The sequence below is a fragment of the Giraffa tippelskirchi genome, chromosome 14 (genome assembly GCF_054371585.1).
Source record: "Giraffa tippelskirchi isolate mGirTip1 chromosome 14, T2T-mGirTip1v1.2.pri, whole genome shotgun sequence".
In the NCBI taxonomy this organism is placed as follows: Eukaryota; Metazoa; Chordata; class Mammalia; order Artiodactyla; family Giraffidae; genus Giraffa; species Giraffa tippelskirchi.
In genome coordinates this window covers 34,549,294-34,569,461 of record NC_137288.1, presented here as the reverse complement: position 1 = coordinate 34,569,461, position 20,168 = coordinate 34,549,294, and the positions used below count along the sequence as shown (strand labels likewise).

General features: G+C 39.8%; 1 protein-coding gene and 1 long non-coding RNA gene across 4 annotated transcripts in view; one reads left to right on the top strand and one right to left on the bottom strand.

Annotated features, from left to right (window-relative positions):
- Positions 1-16,436, top strand: part of GALNT1 (polypeptide N-acetylgalactosaminyltransferase 1) — a 118,310-nt gene extending 101,874 nt beyond the window's left edge. For all 3 annotated transcript variants that reach the window (XM_081562427.1, XM_081562428.1, XM_081562426.1), the window contains 3 exons: positions 8,093-8,191; positions 8,663-8,797; positions 15,056-16,436. In XM_081562427.1, the coding sequence (XP_081418553.1) occupies positions 8,093-8,191; positions 8,663-8,797; positions 15,056-15,202 (381 nt within the window). In that variant the 3' untranslated portion in view covers positions 15,203-16,436. The remainder of the gene's footprint in view (positions 1-8,092; positions 8,192-8,662; positions 8,798-15,055) is intronic.
- Positions 11,175-20,168, bottom strand: part of LOC145534590 (uncharacterized) — a 41,447-nt gene continuing 32,453 nt past the window's right edge. Inside the window, exons 2-3 of the long non-coding RNA XR_014074781.1 lie at positions 14,346-14,475; positions 11,175-12,452 (exon numbers count right to left, since the gene is read on the bottom strand). This is a non-coding gene — a long non-coding RNA (uncharacterized LOC145534590). The remainder of the gene's footprint in view (positions 12,453-14,345; positions 14,476-20,168) is intronic.

The window sequence follows — 20,168 nt, the reverse complement described above, 5'->3', positions numbered from 1 at the left end:
TGAGTAATTGCACGGAGGGGTCTCTGTCTCCTCAACCCTGACAGTTTTGCCTTTTTGAGGTTTTGATGTTAGTACTTCAGTCTCTCACCTTTTTCTGTGGGAGGACCGGTTGTTACTTTTTCAAGTCTCTTTCTAGCAGGAATTTTTCTCCTAAGCACCAGGAGATGTGGACGGTTTCTGTTTTAATGTATTGAAATATCATTGATTTACAATGTTGTGTTAGTTTCTACCATTTTAGCAAAGTGATTCGGTGATACATATATGTATATATACATTATTTTTCGTATTCTTTTCCATTATGGTTTTTCACAGGATATTGAATATAGTTCCCTGTGCTCTACAGTTGTTTATCCATTCCATATATAATAGTTTGTATCTACTAATCCCACAGTCCCAATCCATCCCTCTCCTATACCTTCCCCTCGGCAACCACAAATCTGTTCTCTGTGTCTGTGAGTCTGTTTCTGTTGCATAGATAAGTTCATTTGTGTGATATTGTAGATTCCACATATAAGTGATATCATTTGGTATTTGGCTTGATAATCTCTGCATCCGTCCGTGTTGCTGCAAATGGCATTATTTCATTCTTTTTTATTCCATTGTATATATCTACTGCATCTTCTTTATCTGTTCATCTGTTGAAGGACATTTAGGTTACTTCCAGGTCTTAGCTATTGTAAATATTGCTGCAGTGAACATTGGGGTGCATGTTTTAAATTATAGTTTTCTCCAGATATATGACTAGTAGTGGGATTACAGGATCATATGGCTACTCTATTTTTAGTTTTGAGGAATCTCCATCCTGTTCTTCACAGTAGTATACCAGTTTACATTCCCACCAGTATAGCGAGGAGTCACTTTTCTCCACACCCTCTCCAGTACTTGTTATGACTTTTTAATGGTGGCCATTCTGACCAGCGTGACGTAGTACTTAATTGTACTTTTGATTTACATTTCCCTAGTAATTAGTGATGTTGAGCATCTTTTCATGTGCCTCTTGGCCATCTGTGTGTCTTTGGAGAAATGTCTGTCTGGGTCTTCTGCACATTTTTTTATTGAGTCAGTTTTTTGATAGTGAGCCTCATGAACTGTTTATAAATTTTGGAGACTAAATCCTTTGTTGATGGCATCATGTACAGATATTTTCTCCTATTTTGTGGGTTGTCTTTTGGTTTTGTTTATGGTTTCCTATCTTTAGGTAGGTAGTTGCATTAAAAAAAAAAAAAACCTGCAGTTTGGATGAAAGTTTGGGATGGAGATCTAAAGTTAGGGGTTGTCAGTGTATAAGTGGTTTTTAAAACCACAGAACTTGATGAGAGCACTTTGGGGTGAGTAAGTGTAGATGGACAAGAGGGAAGGAATGAGGAATAAGACATTAAAAAACTCTACAATTTAGACATTGTGAAGGTGAGAGGGAATCAGCTAAGAAGATTGAGAAGGAACAGGCATTGAAATAGGAAGATACCCAGGAGCATGATGTGCCAGTAAGTGAAGGACTTGCTTTAAGAAAGAGGAAGAGATCGACTGTATGGAGCACTGCAGAGAAGGGAGGAAGACGAGTCCTGAGAACTGGCCACTGGGTTGGTGAGGGAGACGTTGTCCAGAAGCTCCCTCTCACTGTGTCAGGCGGGTTCCCCTGGAGATTGGGAGGGACAGGATCTCTGATGGCTTCACAGGAGATCAGGAGAAGAAGTGGAGATGAGAAGTGTGGACAAGAAATTGTGCTGTAAAGCTGAACAGAGAAGTGAGTGGTACCCAGAGGGGTAAATGGGGTTAAAGAAGGGTTTTTCTCTTTATTTTTACTAAGATGAAACTGTTCTGATAGCAGTGATACAAAGGAGATAATTTGAAGATGCTAGAAAAGAGCCACTGATGGCTGGAGTCACATGGAGGGGGGTTGTGGTGAGCTCCGATGCACAAGTCGGGACATGGTTGAGGGGAGAAGGCAATCCTCCACTGCACCAAGAAGGAAGGTAGAGGGGTGGGCCCAAGTCAGGTGAACTGTGGGTTGAGGGCTGGAAGCTGGAACTTTGAGGTGGACATGAGAGAGAGCTGTCTGGTGACTTGATTCTTCAGCTGAACACAAGAGTGTTGGCTGAGAGTGAAGGGGGATTGTTGGTGATGGGGGTTTGGGGAAAGAGGGGAAGACGTAAAATAGAAAAGGATTAATAGGATACGGTGGAGCAAATAGATCACAGGGGAGCTGCAGGGCAGTGAGGAGCTGCCTGGTCACAGCATCTCCAGAGCCAGGGCAAGCGTGGACGCCCGTGTCTGTCCTTGGTAGTTACCCAGGCTGCTTCAGGGCTGAAGTGAGCTCCCTGCCTCTGAACTTTGTTGTGATTTAAGGAAGTCACCTCAAACACATGAGGGGTATGCGGAGTTCCTTGCCTCCTTAGTGAGCACCTGCTCCCTTTGCTGTAGCCTCATCCAGTCAAAGAATGACTAGCATGGGTGTGCCATGGGAAGACTGATAGCAGTTGCTTACCGTTAGAATGGGGCTTCCCAGGTGGCACTAATGGTAAAGAACCCGCCCACCAGTACAGGAGATGTAAGAGACTAGGGTTCAATCCCTGGGTTGGGAAGATCCCCTGGAGGGAGGGCATGGCAGCCCACTCCAGAATTCTTGCCTAGACAATCCCACGGACAGAGGAGCCTGGCAGGCTTCAGTCCATAAGGTGGCAAAGAGTCAGACATGACTGAAGGGACTTAGCACAGCACAGCACCTTTAGAATAAAGATTGAGGAGCTTTTTTATTTTCTTTCTTTGAACTGACCCAGTTTTGGACAACACTTAGGCATTATTAGCTAGGTCAGAATACAGGCGTATTACAAAGAGCCACTTGTCTAACCCACAGTAGCTGATTGCCAAGGCAAGCTTGCCCTTTACCTGCCTCTTGCCAGCTGGCTTTGTGTATAAAGAACAGATTTTACCCTCTCTGGCCTGCTTGTTATTGCCTTAGTAACAGCTGGTTTTAAGCACTTATGCCCTTCATACCAGGCCACGCTGTCCTGGGTGAAGTGCTGGTTTGGGGACTGGGCTTGTTTACAATCACCCGCCACAGTGCAGCCAGGGAGCTTGTGCTTGTGATCATAGCTCCTCATGTGTGAGCTTTCCTTCCCCAGAGACTAGAACTTAGCCCATCAAGGATCACTTGTCATCTTGTAAGGGCCCAAGGAAACCTGAAGTCAAGGATTTTAGAGCAGAAAGAGAAATCAGAAGTTGTACACTTAGTGTGTCTGGGTTCATGAAATCTGGCTCTGTAATTATAGCTCTGGTAGGACCTGAAACTGAATAAATGTGTTTCATTGTGATATCTAATCATTGTTAATCCCGGAGTTGAACTGTCTAAACAATAGCCACGGAAAGCAAATAATCCAGTCTTTTATAGTTTAACCAGTCTTAAGGACTGATCATTTGCTTTTCCACCCTAAAATTTTCTGAGCATGAACTTTATGTCAAGCACCAGTCTGGTGCTTTATGAATATTAACTCATTTTTCCAACACTTTGAGAAAGGTGCTATTATCCCCCACTTTACGTGTAAGTCATTTCTTTAAGGCACAAAAAAATGGTTTAAGCAACATGGCTCAGGTCATAACCATAAAATGGAAGAGACAGGGTTTGAACACAGCAGTCTGGCTTGAGAGCTTGTGCTCATAACCACTGATACTCATACTTTCTTTTCTCATGTCTAGCCATATTACTCTCATGACTCTGATGGCAGAGAGTGAAAAAGTAAGTCTAGGTTCCTTAGAAGTAGATCCCAAAATACCTTTAATTGCTTACACTGTCCCCCCTAATGAGGTGCCAGAATTCTGGAGGAGACTATAGCAGAAACCAAGAAACTGAGGCTCTGATTTCTTGCCTGGTTTCATTCACATTCATGATCATCAACTTGTAAGGTAGAAAATAACATTTTAGTGACAGCTGTGTACACCTAAGCTAAGGAAGGAAAATCAGTGGCTATTGTGGGCCTACTACTGGGTGTCAGTTTCTGCAGGGTCTGTGTCTGTTACCTCACTTACAGATGAGAAAATGAGACTTTACAGCAACTTCTCCTGCTGATGTCTGATGTCTCTCAAGGTGCTCGTTAGAAAGGCAAGGGCTAGGGGAGGAGAGGTGGATTTTATGGCCAAAAATGTTTGGGAAATGCTGCTCTTTATTGCCTTATATTCTTCTGTACCTCAGTCCCCACCCCTACCACGAGTCTATTAAAAGGCTTTGAGAAGTCTTTCAGTAAAGAAAATTTATTTAAATTTAATCCATTTCAGTCACTCAGTCATGTCTGACTCGTTGCGACCCCATGGACTGCAGCACGCCAGGCTTCCCTGTCCATCACCAACTCCCAGGGCTTAAACTCACGTCCATTGAGTTGGTGATGTTAATCCAGTATTTCCCGAACATACTTGATCACAAAATCCTTTGTTTAGTGGCAAATACTGTTGTTGTGTAAATTGTAGTTTTGGGAATCACTGTCTTAGAATACTGACCTGCCAAGGTCACGTGGCTAGTAATGAGGCCCAGCCCTGCACGTCCCCCGACCCTAAGCTCTCACGCCTACCCATCTGCCTCCAGGCACCTTGAAAGTGTGGCCATTGCCCCAGACCGCATACTTCAGATATCATTATGATTTTAAGTGTCATATTTTGAGTAAACAAGTCTGGTACCTATTTCCATTCCAGCATGAACATTGAAACAAATATATATCACCACCATTTCTATCTTCCATAGTTCACTGGAAAGCAGGTGATTGGTTACGTAGTCTTAAGGCTGTATATAGAATTACAATTTTGAACATCTAATCCAACATTTCTTTAAAAATGTTTGTCCCTAATTTTTTCCTCTTCCAAAGGCTCCAAAATTAACTCCCACCAAACCACCTATTAAATGATCTACTGCCTCTTGACATCATAAAGGATAGAACTGTTCCCAAAACTCTCCCCTAGTCATCCTGGTTTTTTCATGTCCTCAAAAAATCATCTCATACACTCCGTAGGTGAGGTAGCCCACATGTATTCCTACAAAGGAGGAGGATATTCCCTGAAAAGTGTCTTCTCTAGCAATCAGCATATGGGAAAACTGCTTGGGAGAGCAGCTAAGAGATGCCACTTATATGTTAAGCCAGACAGAATCCTCTCTGCCCAGGTACCAAGCATCACAGCTGCCCTTCTACAGGAGTGCTTTCTCACTGAGTGTGCGGGGCTTCTCCCCAGGCTTCCCTGTGCTTTGGAGCAGTGCCATCAAGCCCCAGTAGAGGACTGACCCTCAGTCCCTGACCAGCCGTCTTAGTGGGGCCACTTCTTGCTGATCAGGGTTCATTGTCACCAAGACAGGTGTTGGGAGGCCGTGGTTTGCAATCCTTGGAGAACTCTACTTCTCACATCTAGTTGTTAGTAGTATCCTCAAGGGATGAAGGCTCAGATCTCTCATGTTAGAAAACAATCCAGAATTGTTCTTAGAAATATGTAAAATATGTAAAATAGTATAAGACGTTACAGGTAAAACTCACAGAACAACGCCTATTGTAGAGTAAGTGTACTTTATTTGCTGTAATTGTTAGCAACATCAGTTATGGTAACAGAATTGCTAAAGTTGATATATAAAATAGTTACAGAGTAACAGGAAGTCCAGTTACATTTGGGGAGAATTGTACTTTTTAAATTTTGATTCATATTCAGTTTGGTAAAAGGTAAGTATTTACCAAAAGATCATTCCATGTGAGAGGGATAAGCTGACAGTAACGTTGGTTTTTCTGTAATCATTTCTGTGACATTTACCACTTGTCTTCAGAAACCTCTACATCTATATTTGAAGGAAAAAAAATTGAAGAAAATGTAAGACTAACAATTGGTAACTTTTTCAACAGTATAAGGAAATAATCGTTTTATATGGACATATGAGATAAAGACTCATCTTGTCAAAATTGGAACTAAATTTTTGTCACTTAAGAGAGCCATGATCATCAAGTATTAACTGACTACCCACTGAGGTGCAGAAAGGTGTCTTTCATGCATATTTGTATCTAAGTATAAAACCTTTTATAAAATGTACTTAGGAGGTAATAGGTTTCTGCTTTAAAATAATGGATAAAAAGATGATGTGTATTACGCAGTAAAAGAATTCCTGGAGACTGATGTGATATGTTATACCCAGGAGTCTCCTCAGGGTCAGGAGTGGCAGGGTTATGTTAAAATGTTCAGGTGAAGAAATGTTAGGATTAAAGACTTGGAAAATCCTGTATTTGCTTGAACTGAGTTGGAGGTTTTGATGGAATAGCTAGATGGAGGTGACTGGTGATAAGTCAACAGTGCAGATTATTACTGTTTCTGAGTCTACTCTGTGCTGGACTCCAGAGTAGGTACATGGATGCCCTGTCTCAACCAGCCTCAGCATAGAGCTGACTTATCACTCTTAGGAAATTGTCCTCAGAGAGTCTGGATCATTTGGACTTAAACAGGCCCCCTCTTAGGCCAAAGCCCCAGTTCTTATTCTGACCCTCTAGGAATAATAGTTATTCATACTTAGACTATTGTATCTTTATATGAAAAAAAAAAAAATGCATCTGGACTTGTTAGTGCCTTATTAAAATAGAATAATATGCAGACAGCACAAGTTTATTGAAATAAGTGAGTTATTTGTGGTTTTAGCTTTACTGCCATGTTATCTATCACACACAACTTGCTTTCCATCTACATAGCATGTAGTTTGTCACACATTTCTCTTCTGGCTTACCTGATAATGCATGAGAACAGATTTGGGGCTTTACAAATGTCTGTTAATTTGCCATATGCTTTTTTTTTTTTTTTTTACTTTTTTTTTTAATAAATTTATTTATTTTAGTTGGGGGCTAATTACTTTACAATATTGTAATAGTTTTTGCCATACATTGACATGAATCAGCCATGGGTTTACATGTGTTCCCCTTCCTGGACCCCCCACCCACCTCCCTCCCCATCCCATCCCTCTGGGTCATCCCATTGCCCCGACCCTGAGCCTTTGTCTCATGCATCGAACATGGAATGGTGTTCTGTTTCACATATGATAATATACATATTTCAATGCTATTCTCCCAGAACGTCCCACCCTCACCTTCTCCCTCAGAGTCCATAAAATTGTTCTATGCATCTGTGTCTCTTATTCTGTCTCGCATATAGGGTTATCGTTACCATCTTTCAAATTTCATATATATGCATTAGTATTCTGTATTGTTGTTTTTCTTTTTGGCTTACTTCACTCTGTATAATGGGCTCCAGTTTCATCCATCTCAGTAGAACCGATTCAAATGTATTTTTTTAATGGCTGAGTAATATTCCATTGTGTATATGTACCACAGCTTCCTTATCCATTCGTCTGCTGATGGACATCTAGGTTGCTTCCATGTCCTGGCTATTGTAAACAGTGCTGCGATGAACATTGGGGTACATGCGTCTCTTTCAATTCTGGTTTCTTCGGTGTGTATGCCCAGCAGTGGGATTGCTGGGTCATATGCCATATGCTTTTAAACTACAGTGGTTCAGAGGGAAACAAATATCAAGGAACAGTGCTTAAAATATTCTTCCTGATTCTGATGACTGATTCAGCTTTTTACAGTAATTGACAAATATCTAACAGAAGAGTGGTGTTTGCACTGCAGTATGCTTAAGCTTCCCAGTTAAGCCAAGTTCTAGGTTCTCTGCTTAGAAAATATCCACCTTAAGTCTCCTAAGAAGTCATCAAAGTAGTTATCAGAAGTGCTGCCCCCTTATCATGGTGGCAGACAGTGTACACAGGGAGTTGTTTGGTTGCTTTAAAATTATTAGGCAAAGTGGAGCTTACTGAGTTAAATACAAATCCCAGAACAGCTTGGGATAAAAGAACTTAAAGGATTTCTCCTTGAAACACAAAAATTATTATATAAATTGTATAAATAGTTAAGAGGTTTTTAGACCACAGAATCTTAGGCCATGATGTTCCCCCCCAACTCATAGATCTTGCCTCAGGAATTAAGGATTTAGTGGGAAGTGTGGATCAGTTTTAATGTGTGTGTAGATCTGTATGGGTCTGTCTAGTGAATGTCTCTAACTCGTGGTGCTTTCATTATTCGTTTTCCCCTAGATACGAAATGTGGAAACAAATCAGTGTCTAGATAACATGGCTAGAAAAGAGAATGAAAAAGTTGGGATTTTTAACTGTCACGGTATGGGAGGTAATCAGGTGAGTATTTTAGTAAAGCTTTAAAGGGATACTTTTTGGATTTGTTTTAATCTTCCCTTTTTGTCTCATGACATCATTCAGGAAATATTTTCCTACCTCTAAAGAGCAAATAATAAAGACCTTTAGAAGAATGGAGCCTTCAATATAATGACTGTTTTTAAAATGAAACATTTGTAAACGGCCCTTTGTGAGAACCATATTTACATTGTTGTACATGAGATTTATTTTGCCCTTTTTAGTCAAACAGATGACAACCCTTAACAATAAACTCAGTGTATACAGGAACTTAAGGTCATTTTTTCTTCTCCTCTGTGAAAACAGTGGTGGCTTTTCTGAGTCGTTTATTCTCTATTATACTAATAAAAGTTCAAAAAGCATTTATTTTCAACACTTGTTTTTTCCCTGCCAGATCCTTGGGCACATAAAACTTACTTTGCTACTAAAGCTTATATGTGCATTTTTGTTTATCAGGTTTTCTCTTACACTGCCAACAAAGAAATTAGAACAGATGACCTTTGCTTGGATGTCTCCAAACTTAATGGCCCAGTCACAATGCTCAAATGCCACCACCTAAAAGGCAACCAGCTTTGGGAGTATGACCCGGTGGTAAGTTATATTCCAGTTGAAAATAGGAATAAATATAGGAATAAAATTGTGTGTTATAGGGTATACTATTTAAACTACTGTATACCTAAAAGAATGAATTCTTATGGAGTCTGCATACTATAGATGAAATTGTTCTTATACTCCTAAAATTGACAGGAAAAGCAATATAAGTTAAAAACACACACACACACACACACGTTGTAATCTCTCCAGTAATTAGTGTTGACTCCAGTCCCTGGGTCCTGGTGTTACTACACAGCCACTCTTCCCTCTGTATGTCCTCAAGCTTTGCCGTCCAGTCTGGTGGAAGTGGAACAGTAAGTAGGCTTTTAAAATTACTGAATTAAACGTGTAGGTTTCATTAATGAAATTCTCTAGCTCCTTCTGTTTTTCAGTAACTTTATCTTTGCTCTCCTCTGGAGCTGCACCGCCTCCCCACGGCCCGTGTGTGGTGCTCACAGAGAGGACTCAGAGCCTCTCCAGTAAACCTCCTTCCTCTCCTCATACCTGACTAACCTCCCAGCTGATGCTTGTGCTCTACTGTTCTGGAGCCAACATCAGCATCTTCAGGATGTGTTTCTCTGGTTCTTTTTCTTCTGCTTCCAGCACTGGCTTTCTTCTTCACGTTGGGACAGACTTGTTGCTACTTCATTTTCTACATACCATCCTACTCTTCTCTTGTGTTGTGTGGCAGCGAGTGAATGGCTGGCACTCAGGCCTCTGGTTCTTCACCCCTGGTTCCTGCCTTGGCCTGACACTGCAGAAACAGCTCCTGGATGCAAAGCCAGAGCTTTCTCATCTCTTGTCCTTAACTTCTCTGTAGCATTTACGACTGCTAAGCAGATACTTTTTTAAATCCTTTCACCTGTTGCCTGTAGATGCACTACTGTTCAGTTTCTTCTCATAGCTTTCTCTCTTCTGCTTGCTTCACTCTATGGCTTCATCCTACCCCTTAAACGAGATCCAAACCAAGTTTTGACTTTGGCTGTGTCACGTACACATCCTGGTCTACTTTCATCTTCAACCAGCTATTGTATGACCATATCCTGTTCTTTCCTACTTTATATTTAAGGTCATACTATTCCCTCTGCCTGACAGATCCTACCTGTTCTTGAGGGCCCAGAGTTGACATCACTCCCAGCCAGAAATTAAGATCTCTCTGTCTTAATTATAATTGTTTCTGACCCCTGTGATTTTGTGCTTCTCTAGTTATTAGGTTGGTGAAAAGGTAATTGTGGTTTCAGACCGTGAATTTTAAATCATTACAACTAGGTTCAAACACATCTTTATTAATCAAAATAGAAACCATTACAATCAACACATTTTTGCCAATGAGAAATAAGCTTATTGTAGCATAAAAATCCATGCTTCAGGATTCAACAAACTCGTGGAAAGCATTTTCTGCCTCCTGCTGGTTATGGAAGCATTTTCCCTGCAAAAAGCTGTCGAGATGCTTGAAGAAGTGGTAGTTGGTTGGCGAGAGGTCAGATGAATATGGCGGATGAGGCAAAACTTGGTGGCTGAATTCATTCAACTTTTGAAGCCTTAGTTGTGTGCCATGTGGTCGGGCATTGTCATGGAGAATTGGGCCCTTTCTGTTGACCAGTACCGGCTGCAGGTGTTGCAGTTTTCAGTGCATCTCATCATGGGCTGAGTGAGCACACTTCTCAGATGTAATGGTTTTGCCGGGATTCAGAAAGCTGTAGTGGATCAGACCAGCAGCAGACCACCAGACAGTGACCATGACCTTTTTTTGGTGCAAGTTTGGCTTTGGGGAGTGCTTTGGAGTTTCTTCTCGATCCAGCCACTGAGCTGGTCATCTCCAATTGTCATATAAAATACACTTTTCATTGCACTTCTCAATCTGATTGAGAAATGGTTTGTCGTTGTTGCATAGAATAAGAGAAGGCGACACTTCAAAATAGCTTTTTTTAAATTTGTGATCAGCTCATGAAGCACCCCTTATCGAGCTTTTTCAACTTTCCACTTTGCTTCAAATGCTGAACAACCATAGAATGGTCAATATTTTCTTCAGCAACTTCTCGTGTAGTTGTTAAGAGGATCAGCTTCGATGATCCTCTCAATTGGTGTTATCGACTTCCGATGGTTGGCCACTGCACTCATCTTCAAGGCTGTTGTCTCCTTTCCAAAACGTCTTGAACCATCACTGCACTGTATGTTCATTAGCAGTTACTGGACCAAATGCATTGTTGATGTTGCAAGTTGTCTGTGCTATTTTACAACCCATTTTGAACTCGAATAAGAAAATTGCCTAAATCTGCTTTTTGTCTAATGTCATCTCCCTAGTCTAGAATAATATAAAATACACGGCAAGTAATAAGTCATTAGCAAACAAAGCAAGAAATGTGCTTTAAAATGATGTATAACATAACCACATTTATTTAAGACTGTATTCTAATAACAAATAGCAGAGCTCAACAATGAAAAACTGCAGTTACTTTTGCACCAACCTTAATGTTTGTCTACCAGTCTTTTTCTCCTCTATTACTTGGATCCTAGAGGGCAGAGACCATGTTTTATAAATCCTGGGTCTCCCTTCACAGTATCAAGCTACAGATAATATATATATACACACACACACATACATACATGTATATGTATGTATGAGAAAGAGTGTGCATGCACTAGCTCAGTTAATATGCCTGTTGAAAGTGGCCTGAGTATTCTGGAGTTTTCCATGGTGTATGCTGTTGCCATGTTGGGTGTAGCTGCCCTAGGTAGTACAGGATATATGGCATCTCTGACTCTACACAGTAAATATCAGTGGCATCCAACAGTTGTTATGAAACCAAAATATTTTAAAAAGCCTCCCAATTGTATATTGAAAAATGACAGTATATTTAAATAGGTAACAGAAACCTATTTATAGTAGCATGAACAAGTAATGGGTTTTTTTCCTTAAGTCTGGAGGTAAGTGGCTTCTGGTGTGGATTCAGTGACACAGTGCTGTCAGGGATAACATTGCAGCAATATTCTCAGCCGTTTTCTTGTGGCCACTAGAAGGTGGCTACAGTGGTCACCATCACTCCCAACTCAAGGCAAGAAGAGAAGACAACTGGTACACTGCTCCTTGAATTCCTCTTTATCAGGAAAGCCAAAGCTTTTCCTGGATCCTCTGCAGCGGTCTCTGCTAGGTCTCATGAGCTAGAACTACTTCTGAGTGATCCCCCAGCTGCACGGGAGGCTGGGAAGGCAGGCATTTGCTTTTCCAGTCTTTATGGTATGATGTAGCCGAGAGGCAGTGGGGGGAATGGCTTTTGGCAGACTGTGTATAACCTATATAGTCTACCAAAACAGTTTTTCAAAAAGCAAATGTATGATTAGAAGTTAAGGTACTTGAGGTGATTTAGGATACTTTGAAAGAACCAGTTACGAGTGTAAGGTTTTAAAACCCCTGGAGCATTTTGCAAGCAGGCTGGGTTTTTCTGGAGGCAGGCTCCACTCTGAGGTCAAGCTTAGTGTTCAGGATGTTTATTAGGGAGCACCCTTTAGATCAACACCTGTGAAAAGGGAGATGGCAGAACTGGGCAGAGGAGGAGTTAGGCTGCATTGGGGGTCTCAGAACTTGGCTTACTGCACAGGGAGCTTCGGACGGCCCATCAGAGTTCTGCTGCCTCCAGTCGAAAATAGCACTCTGGAAAAATAACATTTACATCAGTAATGTATCATCTAAACCTAAAGTTGTGAAATCTTAGATTTCAAAGGAACCCTAGAAATAAAATTCAGGACCTTGTTTAATACATGTAAATATTGAAGCCCAGAAGAGAAATTAATTTCCCAGGGTCACAGAGCAGGTAAACAGTGTTACCAGATCTCAGACAGACTTGGGATTCTTGAACAAGGATCCTTTGCACAATGCCATACTATCTTTTATTAAATGTGTATATTCTTACATATTTTAAGTTGTTTCTATTACATATTGCAGAGTTTATGATACTTAGCTCTTTTGCTTTGACTGCTTGTAGCTGTCCTTTCTGGAATGAAAATGTACATTTTATCACAGTTACATTTAGAGGCAGAGGGCAGCAAATTTTTATGCAATGATGATAACTATAGCTTAGCCTCCTTTCAGAGGTTACAATTACCATTGCCTTCATAACCCTTCTTCTGTGCAGATGCTGGTCAGTGCTGGCAGAACCTCTGCTGTGTACAGTGACCACAGTCCCCACAGGGTCACGAGCCCCAGAACTCTGCCCTGCAGTCAGCAGCCAGGTCTCCTGAAGGGAGGATAGCCCCCTGAAATTATGGGGATTCTGTCTTAATTTTGAGCAGTTAAATACCCAGCATGGATCAGTAACTTCTTTGTTAACAAGCTTATTTTAATGATTCTAAATAAGTGAAATAATGCATTTTTTTACTTTCATTAATACTGACAATGGGCCTGATGAAGGTGGCCACCCAGAGAAGCTTTGAAGGGCCTATGGAATGTTTGAGGGGTTCTTTTTAAAGTGCTCTGTTTTCGTCCTACACACAACCGAAGGCCTTGGCAGCAGTGGTATGCGTCGGGACCTTCGGCTCGGAGCAGCCAGACCGTTCGCAGCTGCTCAGGACGCTGTGGAATGTTCCAACAGCGAGTGCCTCTGAGCTGGCCGCACTCTGCACACTGTCTTAATGTTTCCTCATGCCTCGAGAAGTATGTCTCCCCATTTCATCGATAAGGAACCTGGGGCTCAGGTTTTTGCTTTGAGGCATGTTGTGGATATGTGACAAATCTGGGGTTCACTCCAGAAATGTCTTAACTGCAGAGCCCATCCCCTCAACACATAAACTACACGGCATGTGCAAAAAAGTAAAACCAGCCACAGCCATGCTGACTCTTCCACGTCTTATTCTGAAGCATTTATAAGGATTAAGTATCTAATGCTGAAGTCAGCGTTGATAGTCAACTGTGACATCTGCGAGTGTGCACTGCCCTTTGTCAGCTTCCGCTTGGGCCACAACACAGAAGAAGAAATGACTGAAAGCTAAGGTAGCTGTATGGTAGACAGTCATCAGGTTTTGCTTTGTTTGAAGTTCAAACAGGTACAAAAGAGGCCTTGTAAGAAAAACACCAATATAGTATATTAACGCATATATATATGGAATTTAGAAAGATGGTAATGATGACAGCCTATATGCAAGATAGCAAGAGAAACATAAAGAACAGAGTTTTGGACTCGGTGGGAGAAGGCGAGGGTGGGATGATTTGAAAGAATAGCACTGAAACATGTCTGTTACCATATGTGAAATAGATGACCAGTCCAAGTTCAATGCATGAAACGGCACTCAAAGCCGGTGCACTGGGACAACCCAGAGGGATGGGGTGGGGAGGGGGGTTCAGGATGGGGGACATGTACACTCGTGGCTGATTCATGTCAATGTGTGGCAAAAACCACAATATAGTAAAGTAATTAGCTTCCAATTAAATAAATTTTAAAAAACAGAGGCCTTGTGAAAATGAGATGTTCCAGGTGAAAGAATTATATTAAAAGAGCTGTGAGTACAGATGTGTTAATAAACACATTTCCTTATAGTTTTATATACTTACTAGGACAACACTTAATGCAGATTCCTACATAGTTGGAGTTCTTCTGCTTACCAGGGCTTGGTATCATATTCATTAGTATGGTCAGTATGTGTCTCTTAATGCCCATCTGTCCTGCTTTTTTTAAATTTTCCTAAAAATCAACATGACAGCATCAGGTTTGGAACACAGACAAGTAGAGAGGAAGATACATAGCCACATCTGTCAGCCACTTATTAAGGACTGTTTTATAAACCTTATGAGTTCAAGACTTCAGAAGGACCTGAGTTTCCAAGAACTTGAAGTTTGGAATCAGAGTTAATTTGAACAGGCTTCTCATGGGAAAATGAAGCAGTTTTGAAATACCTTTTGGAAAACATGCTGAGGATCCTAAATTGGGAATCACTAATAACATCTTTTTTTTTTAGGAAATCAAAGCACAAAAAGGGGTTTTCTCACAGTATTACAGAGCTTACGGCAGAATTGGGACTTAGAATTGAGGTCATCTGATCATAACTCTAGCGTAATACACTATAGTCCCTGTGCCATCCCCCAGCGTCGCTGTCTTTACATAGATACATTCCTCCAATGTCTTAAATAATCTGTATTTCATATTGCAAAAACAAAACACCTTTCTACAGAGGAACTTCATAATCACAAAAAGTATGATGTTGGAGGTGCTTTGGTTTCTGTTTTCCACTTTCACATTAAGACTTCTATCCTGTCTCTTTCAGAAATTGACCCTGCAGCATGTGAACAGTAACCAGTGCCTGGATAAAGCCACAGACGAGGACAGCCAGGTGCCCAGCATCAGAGACTGCAATGGAAGCCGGTCCCAGCAGTGGCTTCTTCGAAACGTCACCCTTCCAGAAATATTCTGAGACCAAATTTACACAAAAAAGGAAAACGTAAGGACTGACTGGGCTACCTCAGCATACATTTCTGCCACATTCTTAAGTAGCAAAAAAAGGAAAAGTGCTTTCCTTCTGCAGGATGTAAGGTTTATCAGCCATTAAAACTTTATAGACTGCCCTCGCTTCCACTAGCTGTGAACCAGCCTTCCTGTCCAAGGACGTGCAACTACGTAGTAGCGAGACTGTGCACACTGATGTTTACAAGATTGAAAGAGTCGTTCATCAAGAATCATCGTAAAGAATACTCAGACTGAAACAATCTACGAAATGTGCTTTCCAGAGAGCTGCACCTTTTATGGTTTGCTTGCACATCGGTGATTTCTGCTGAATGTGCAGTCATAATGAAGAGATGTCTAAGTTTTTTTTCTGATTAGAACTGGTAGCCAGTACATTAAATACTGATATAAAAATAAATGAAAAAGAACTGGAACCAGATTCAAAATCATGAAAACATTTTTACAACAATTTAAAAAAACAAACTATATTAAACAGGGTTTAAAGGAAATTAAAACAGAACTATGAAAAGTACAATTTGTTATAGTATAGTATCAAATTTCTATATAGATTTTATACCTCAGTGGGGAAAAATAACTGATTCCAATGACATTCATTCTGTTTTCATCTGTGATAGTCATGGATGTTTTTTTTTTCCTTGGGGTGCTGAAATTGAGCTGAAAAAAGTGGCTCTTTGAACGTAGTTTTAATTGCTTTCTACAGTTTGTTTTTTTTTTGGTTTGTGGGCTGTTGGAATTGTAATTTTTAATTGCCTTCAAAAAATGGAGATTTAAAGTGGTATCTTGTCTCACCGAACAAGTTAGATATCTCAGTTGTTCTTGGGTCAACTGGCTTACAGACTTTCCTCACACACACACAAATTTCTTATTAGAGTTTCAACTTCCTAACTTGATTCAACTGATTATGCTTACTTAACACCCAAGATTCATACTACTGTACTACAGATTTGTTTTCACAGCAATAAATCTTGTTTTTTGTTTATGATTCCACTCAACAAAAGGCCTGCAGAAGTGATTTATAATTTGGGTATTTGGAGATGATATGTTTGATGGTTTTTTGGAAAAATTTTTTCACTCCATATTCGGATGTGCTTCATTGTCAAGTGCATATTTAGATTAGGTTCTTGAATTGTAATGTTGATCTGCTGCTTTTTTTTTTTTAATAAAATCCGACTGAAAATGTTTAATTGGCATTTTTTTTTTAATTGGCATTTTTTAATGAGTTAGCCAAAGAAGTGCAGCTATTATTCCATATTATTAGGCCTGCATTTCTTCCCTAAATTCCACTTAGGGTAAATCGGTTTTCTTGTTCTGATTTTAAATACAAGATAACCTGAGGATCAATTAAAAGTTGAATATCAATTAATGTTTTAATCTCATGGAAAGAAAATCTAATTGTAACATTTTTCCTGATATGTGAGGCAATCCATTGGCAAAAATTACGTGTATTTTCCTTCCTATTTGTAAGATTATATTTAATCATATTATTTTCTTTATCAGAGACTCTCGCTGCAGGCAGTGCTATTTCTTGTGCCTAAGACTGTTTCTGAAAGTTGCATCACTAATGATACTTGCCTAGTTGAGTGTACAGGAAGTTTCTCATACCATATTCAAGTTAAAATCAAGCACACGTGGCTGCTGTAGCGTGAAGCTGTAGTACAGAATGCGTAAATTCTGTCCCCAGGAAATCTAAGACAAAGCAAGAGCTGGATGGGGTTTTTTCCCTACTCCATGAGCTGTGTTCATTCTATCTTTGGTAGGCCTTATGCTTGAATAAACCAGGTGTCTAATCAGTAAATTATTTTCATGTTCAGAATTTCAGGATTTTGTACCTAGTGTAGGTTGGTCTTATTTCTTACTGTAAGAAAACTTACCAACAATGTGATTTAAGGTTTTGTTGTGTTTTTTTAAGAGGGGGATGTGAGTGATTTCATTCATGGGTACTTTTAGAACCTGATAGATAATCCCATTGCCTTTATTTTTCTAATTAAAGAATTCCTAAATACTTTGAAAATATAAAATATTCCTGAATAGTTGTGCCTTATATTGGTTTTATTTGAAGTTAAAAATGGATCCCTGTTGTTTATAGCTATTTGTAGATTAGGCAGTGTGCTACTCACTGTTGTAAATTAAATTGAGAAGAAAGGAATGAATGAAAAAGATGATGAAAAGATTTGATTATTGACCAGGGAATAATTCATAAATGTGACAGTTAAGGATAATTCGAATCTCACAAATCTGTTCACCCTACTCAGTCCCAACCCATTTTAATATGTCTTTCTGGTCTAATTGGGATCTTGAAAAATAGTACTTTGTTCACCATTCTGCAAATAAGAGGCAGCATGTAGGCCATGTCCTCATTTCCCTGTTCTACATTCAGTTGAAAAACAAAGGTTCCTCTATAAAGATTTGGTGCTGTCTCCATTTTTCAAGAACTATACCAAGAAAAAATTTAACTCCAGAATTACACGTTCTTCAAAGGAGAAGGAAATCAGAAAGAAGGTAGTGTTTCTGAGGTGATAACTGAAAAAAGGTATACAAAGGGCGAATCCCTTTTTACTCTGGAAAATCAGATGTCTTATGACACTGGTCATCCTCTCTGATTTCTTGAAGTGTGCTTGATAAATCTACCAGAACTAACAGTTTTGCAGGACCTGAGGCAACTCATTTGTACTGTCTATACACTAGCCACAAACAGTTGAGAATTAAACTTTAAATATGCAGTTTATCATCAAAGATGTCAAATACCTCAAAAGCAATTAACAAGAGATGTACAAGACTTCTACCCATAAAACTACAAAACATTGCTGAGAGAAACTAGAATAGTTTCTACAGAAAACTGTAATCAGTATGTTCATAGATTGAAAAGCTACATACTGTTAAGATCTCAGTTGGCCACAAATTGATCTATAGAGTCAACGAAATTAAAATATGAGGCTTTCCTGTAGAAACTGGCAAATATATATGGAAATGGAATAGACACAAAAGAGCCAAGAAAACCATGAAGAAGGAAGAAAAAAAAGTTGGAATACTTCATACTACTTGATTGTATGACTTGCTTTAGAGCTACAGAAATTAAGAGAGTGTGATACTAAAGTTAGGGCAAATAGATCAGTGGATAGAACCAAGTCCGGAAATAGATCCACACACACATAATTACTGACTTTTCAACAAACAAACAATTCGGTAAGGGGAAGTGTTTACATTTGGAGCTGGAATAATGATACCCATGAGATAATGAGAAAACACCAGACACTGATGCTTTCACACAACCTACACTTACTCAGAGTGGATCATAGATCTAAATGAATGAGAAGGGTAAAGCAAATCTCCTGGAGGAAAACAGAACATCTCCATGACTCTTAGAATAGGCAGATATCTCAGGACACAAGAGATGTTAACCATAAAAGATAAAAACTGATAAATTTCACCAAAATTATGGGACTTCCCTGGTGGTCCAGTGGTTAAGGCTGTGTTTCCACTGATGGGTTTCATCCCTGATCGGGGAAGTAGGATCCTACATGCCACTCAGTGTGACCAAAAAAATAAACTTTACCAAAATTAAGCCCTTCTCATCAAGAAGATGCTATTAAAGTGAAAAGGCAAGCTATGGCCAAGGAGAAAATATTTGTAATACATACAAATGACAAAGGATTTGTACACAGGAAAACAACTTTTAAAAGCCACTGCAAAAGCAACACAATATAAAAAGTAGTGACTTGAATACATACTTCACAGAAGCTGTCCTGATGTACAATTAGCACAGGAAAAGAAGCACAGCGTCAGAGAACACAGAACAAAACCAGAAGGAAATGGCGCTGCACACCTGAATAGTGAGGATGCGGAGTGACTGTGCAAGTGTCTTGATAGTGTCACCTTGGAAAACAGCTTACCAACTCCTCATAAAGGTAAATATATGCTTACTCACTGACTCCACTTCCACAGAGACAACCAAAAGAAACAAAGGCTTGTGCCCACAATACGATTTGTGCAAGAATATTCTCATAGTTCCAAACTGGAAACTATTCAAATATCCATCCACAAAGTAGTGAATAATCAAAATAAAGGTATATTTAAGGGCTTCCCTGGTGGCTCAGACAGTAAAGCAGCAGCAACCTGCAATGCAGGAGACCAAGGTTTGATCCCTGGGTTGGGGAGATCCCCTGGAGAGGAAAATGGCAACCCACTCCAGTATTCTTGCCTGGAGAATTCCATGGACAGAGGAGCCTGGGGGCTGCAGTCCGTGGGGTCGCAGAGTCGGACACAGCTTAACAACTAACATACACTGAGGTATCAGTCTGCAATTTTAAAAAGTGAATTTCTGGTAGAACAGGGATAAGTCTAAAAAATATTGAACAAGGAAAGCTAGACACATTACATTATATCAAGTTCAAGGACAGGCAAAACAAATCTAGGGTGGTAACCTCTGGATGAGCACAGGGTGGAAATGAGCAATAGAGAACTTTCTAGAATGATGGAACTATTCTATAAATTGGTTTACATAATGGTAATATGCATAAATATTCAAAGTTTATTGAGCTATATATTTATATGCTTTTATTACATGTAAATTAGAAAATATGGAAAACCCCTAAAGTCTGGGGGAAAAAATGGGGGGAAAAGGATACATAAACTTGAGCCACAAATATACTGCTGCATATGAAGGTCCTTCCTCTCCAAGGATGAACTGTATTAGGTTGGTGCAAAAGTAATTGCGGTTTTTGCATTGTTGAAATTTGTCATTTGATATTGGAGTACATTCTTAAATAAATGTGGTTGTTATACATCATTTTTAATGCACATTTCCTGTTTTATGTTTTTTGCTAATGACATTACTTGCTGTTTATTTTATATGTATTGTAGACTATGGAAAGGACGTTAGACAAAAAGCATATTTGAGTTCAAAGTGGCTTCTAAAG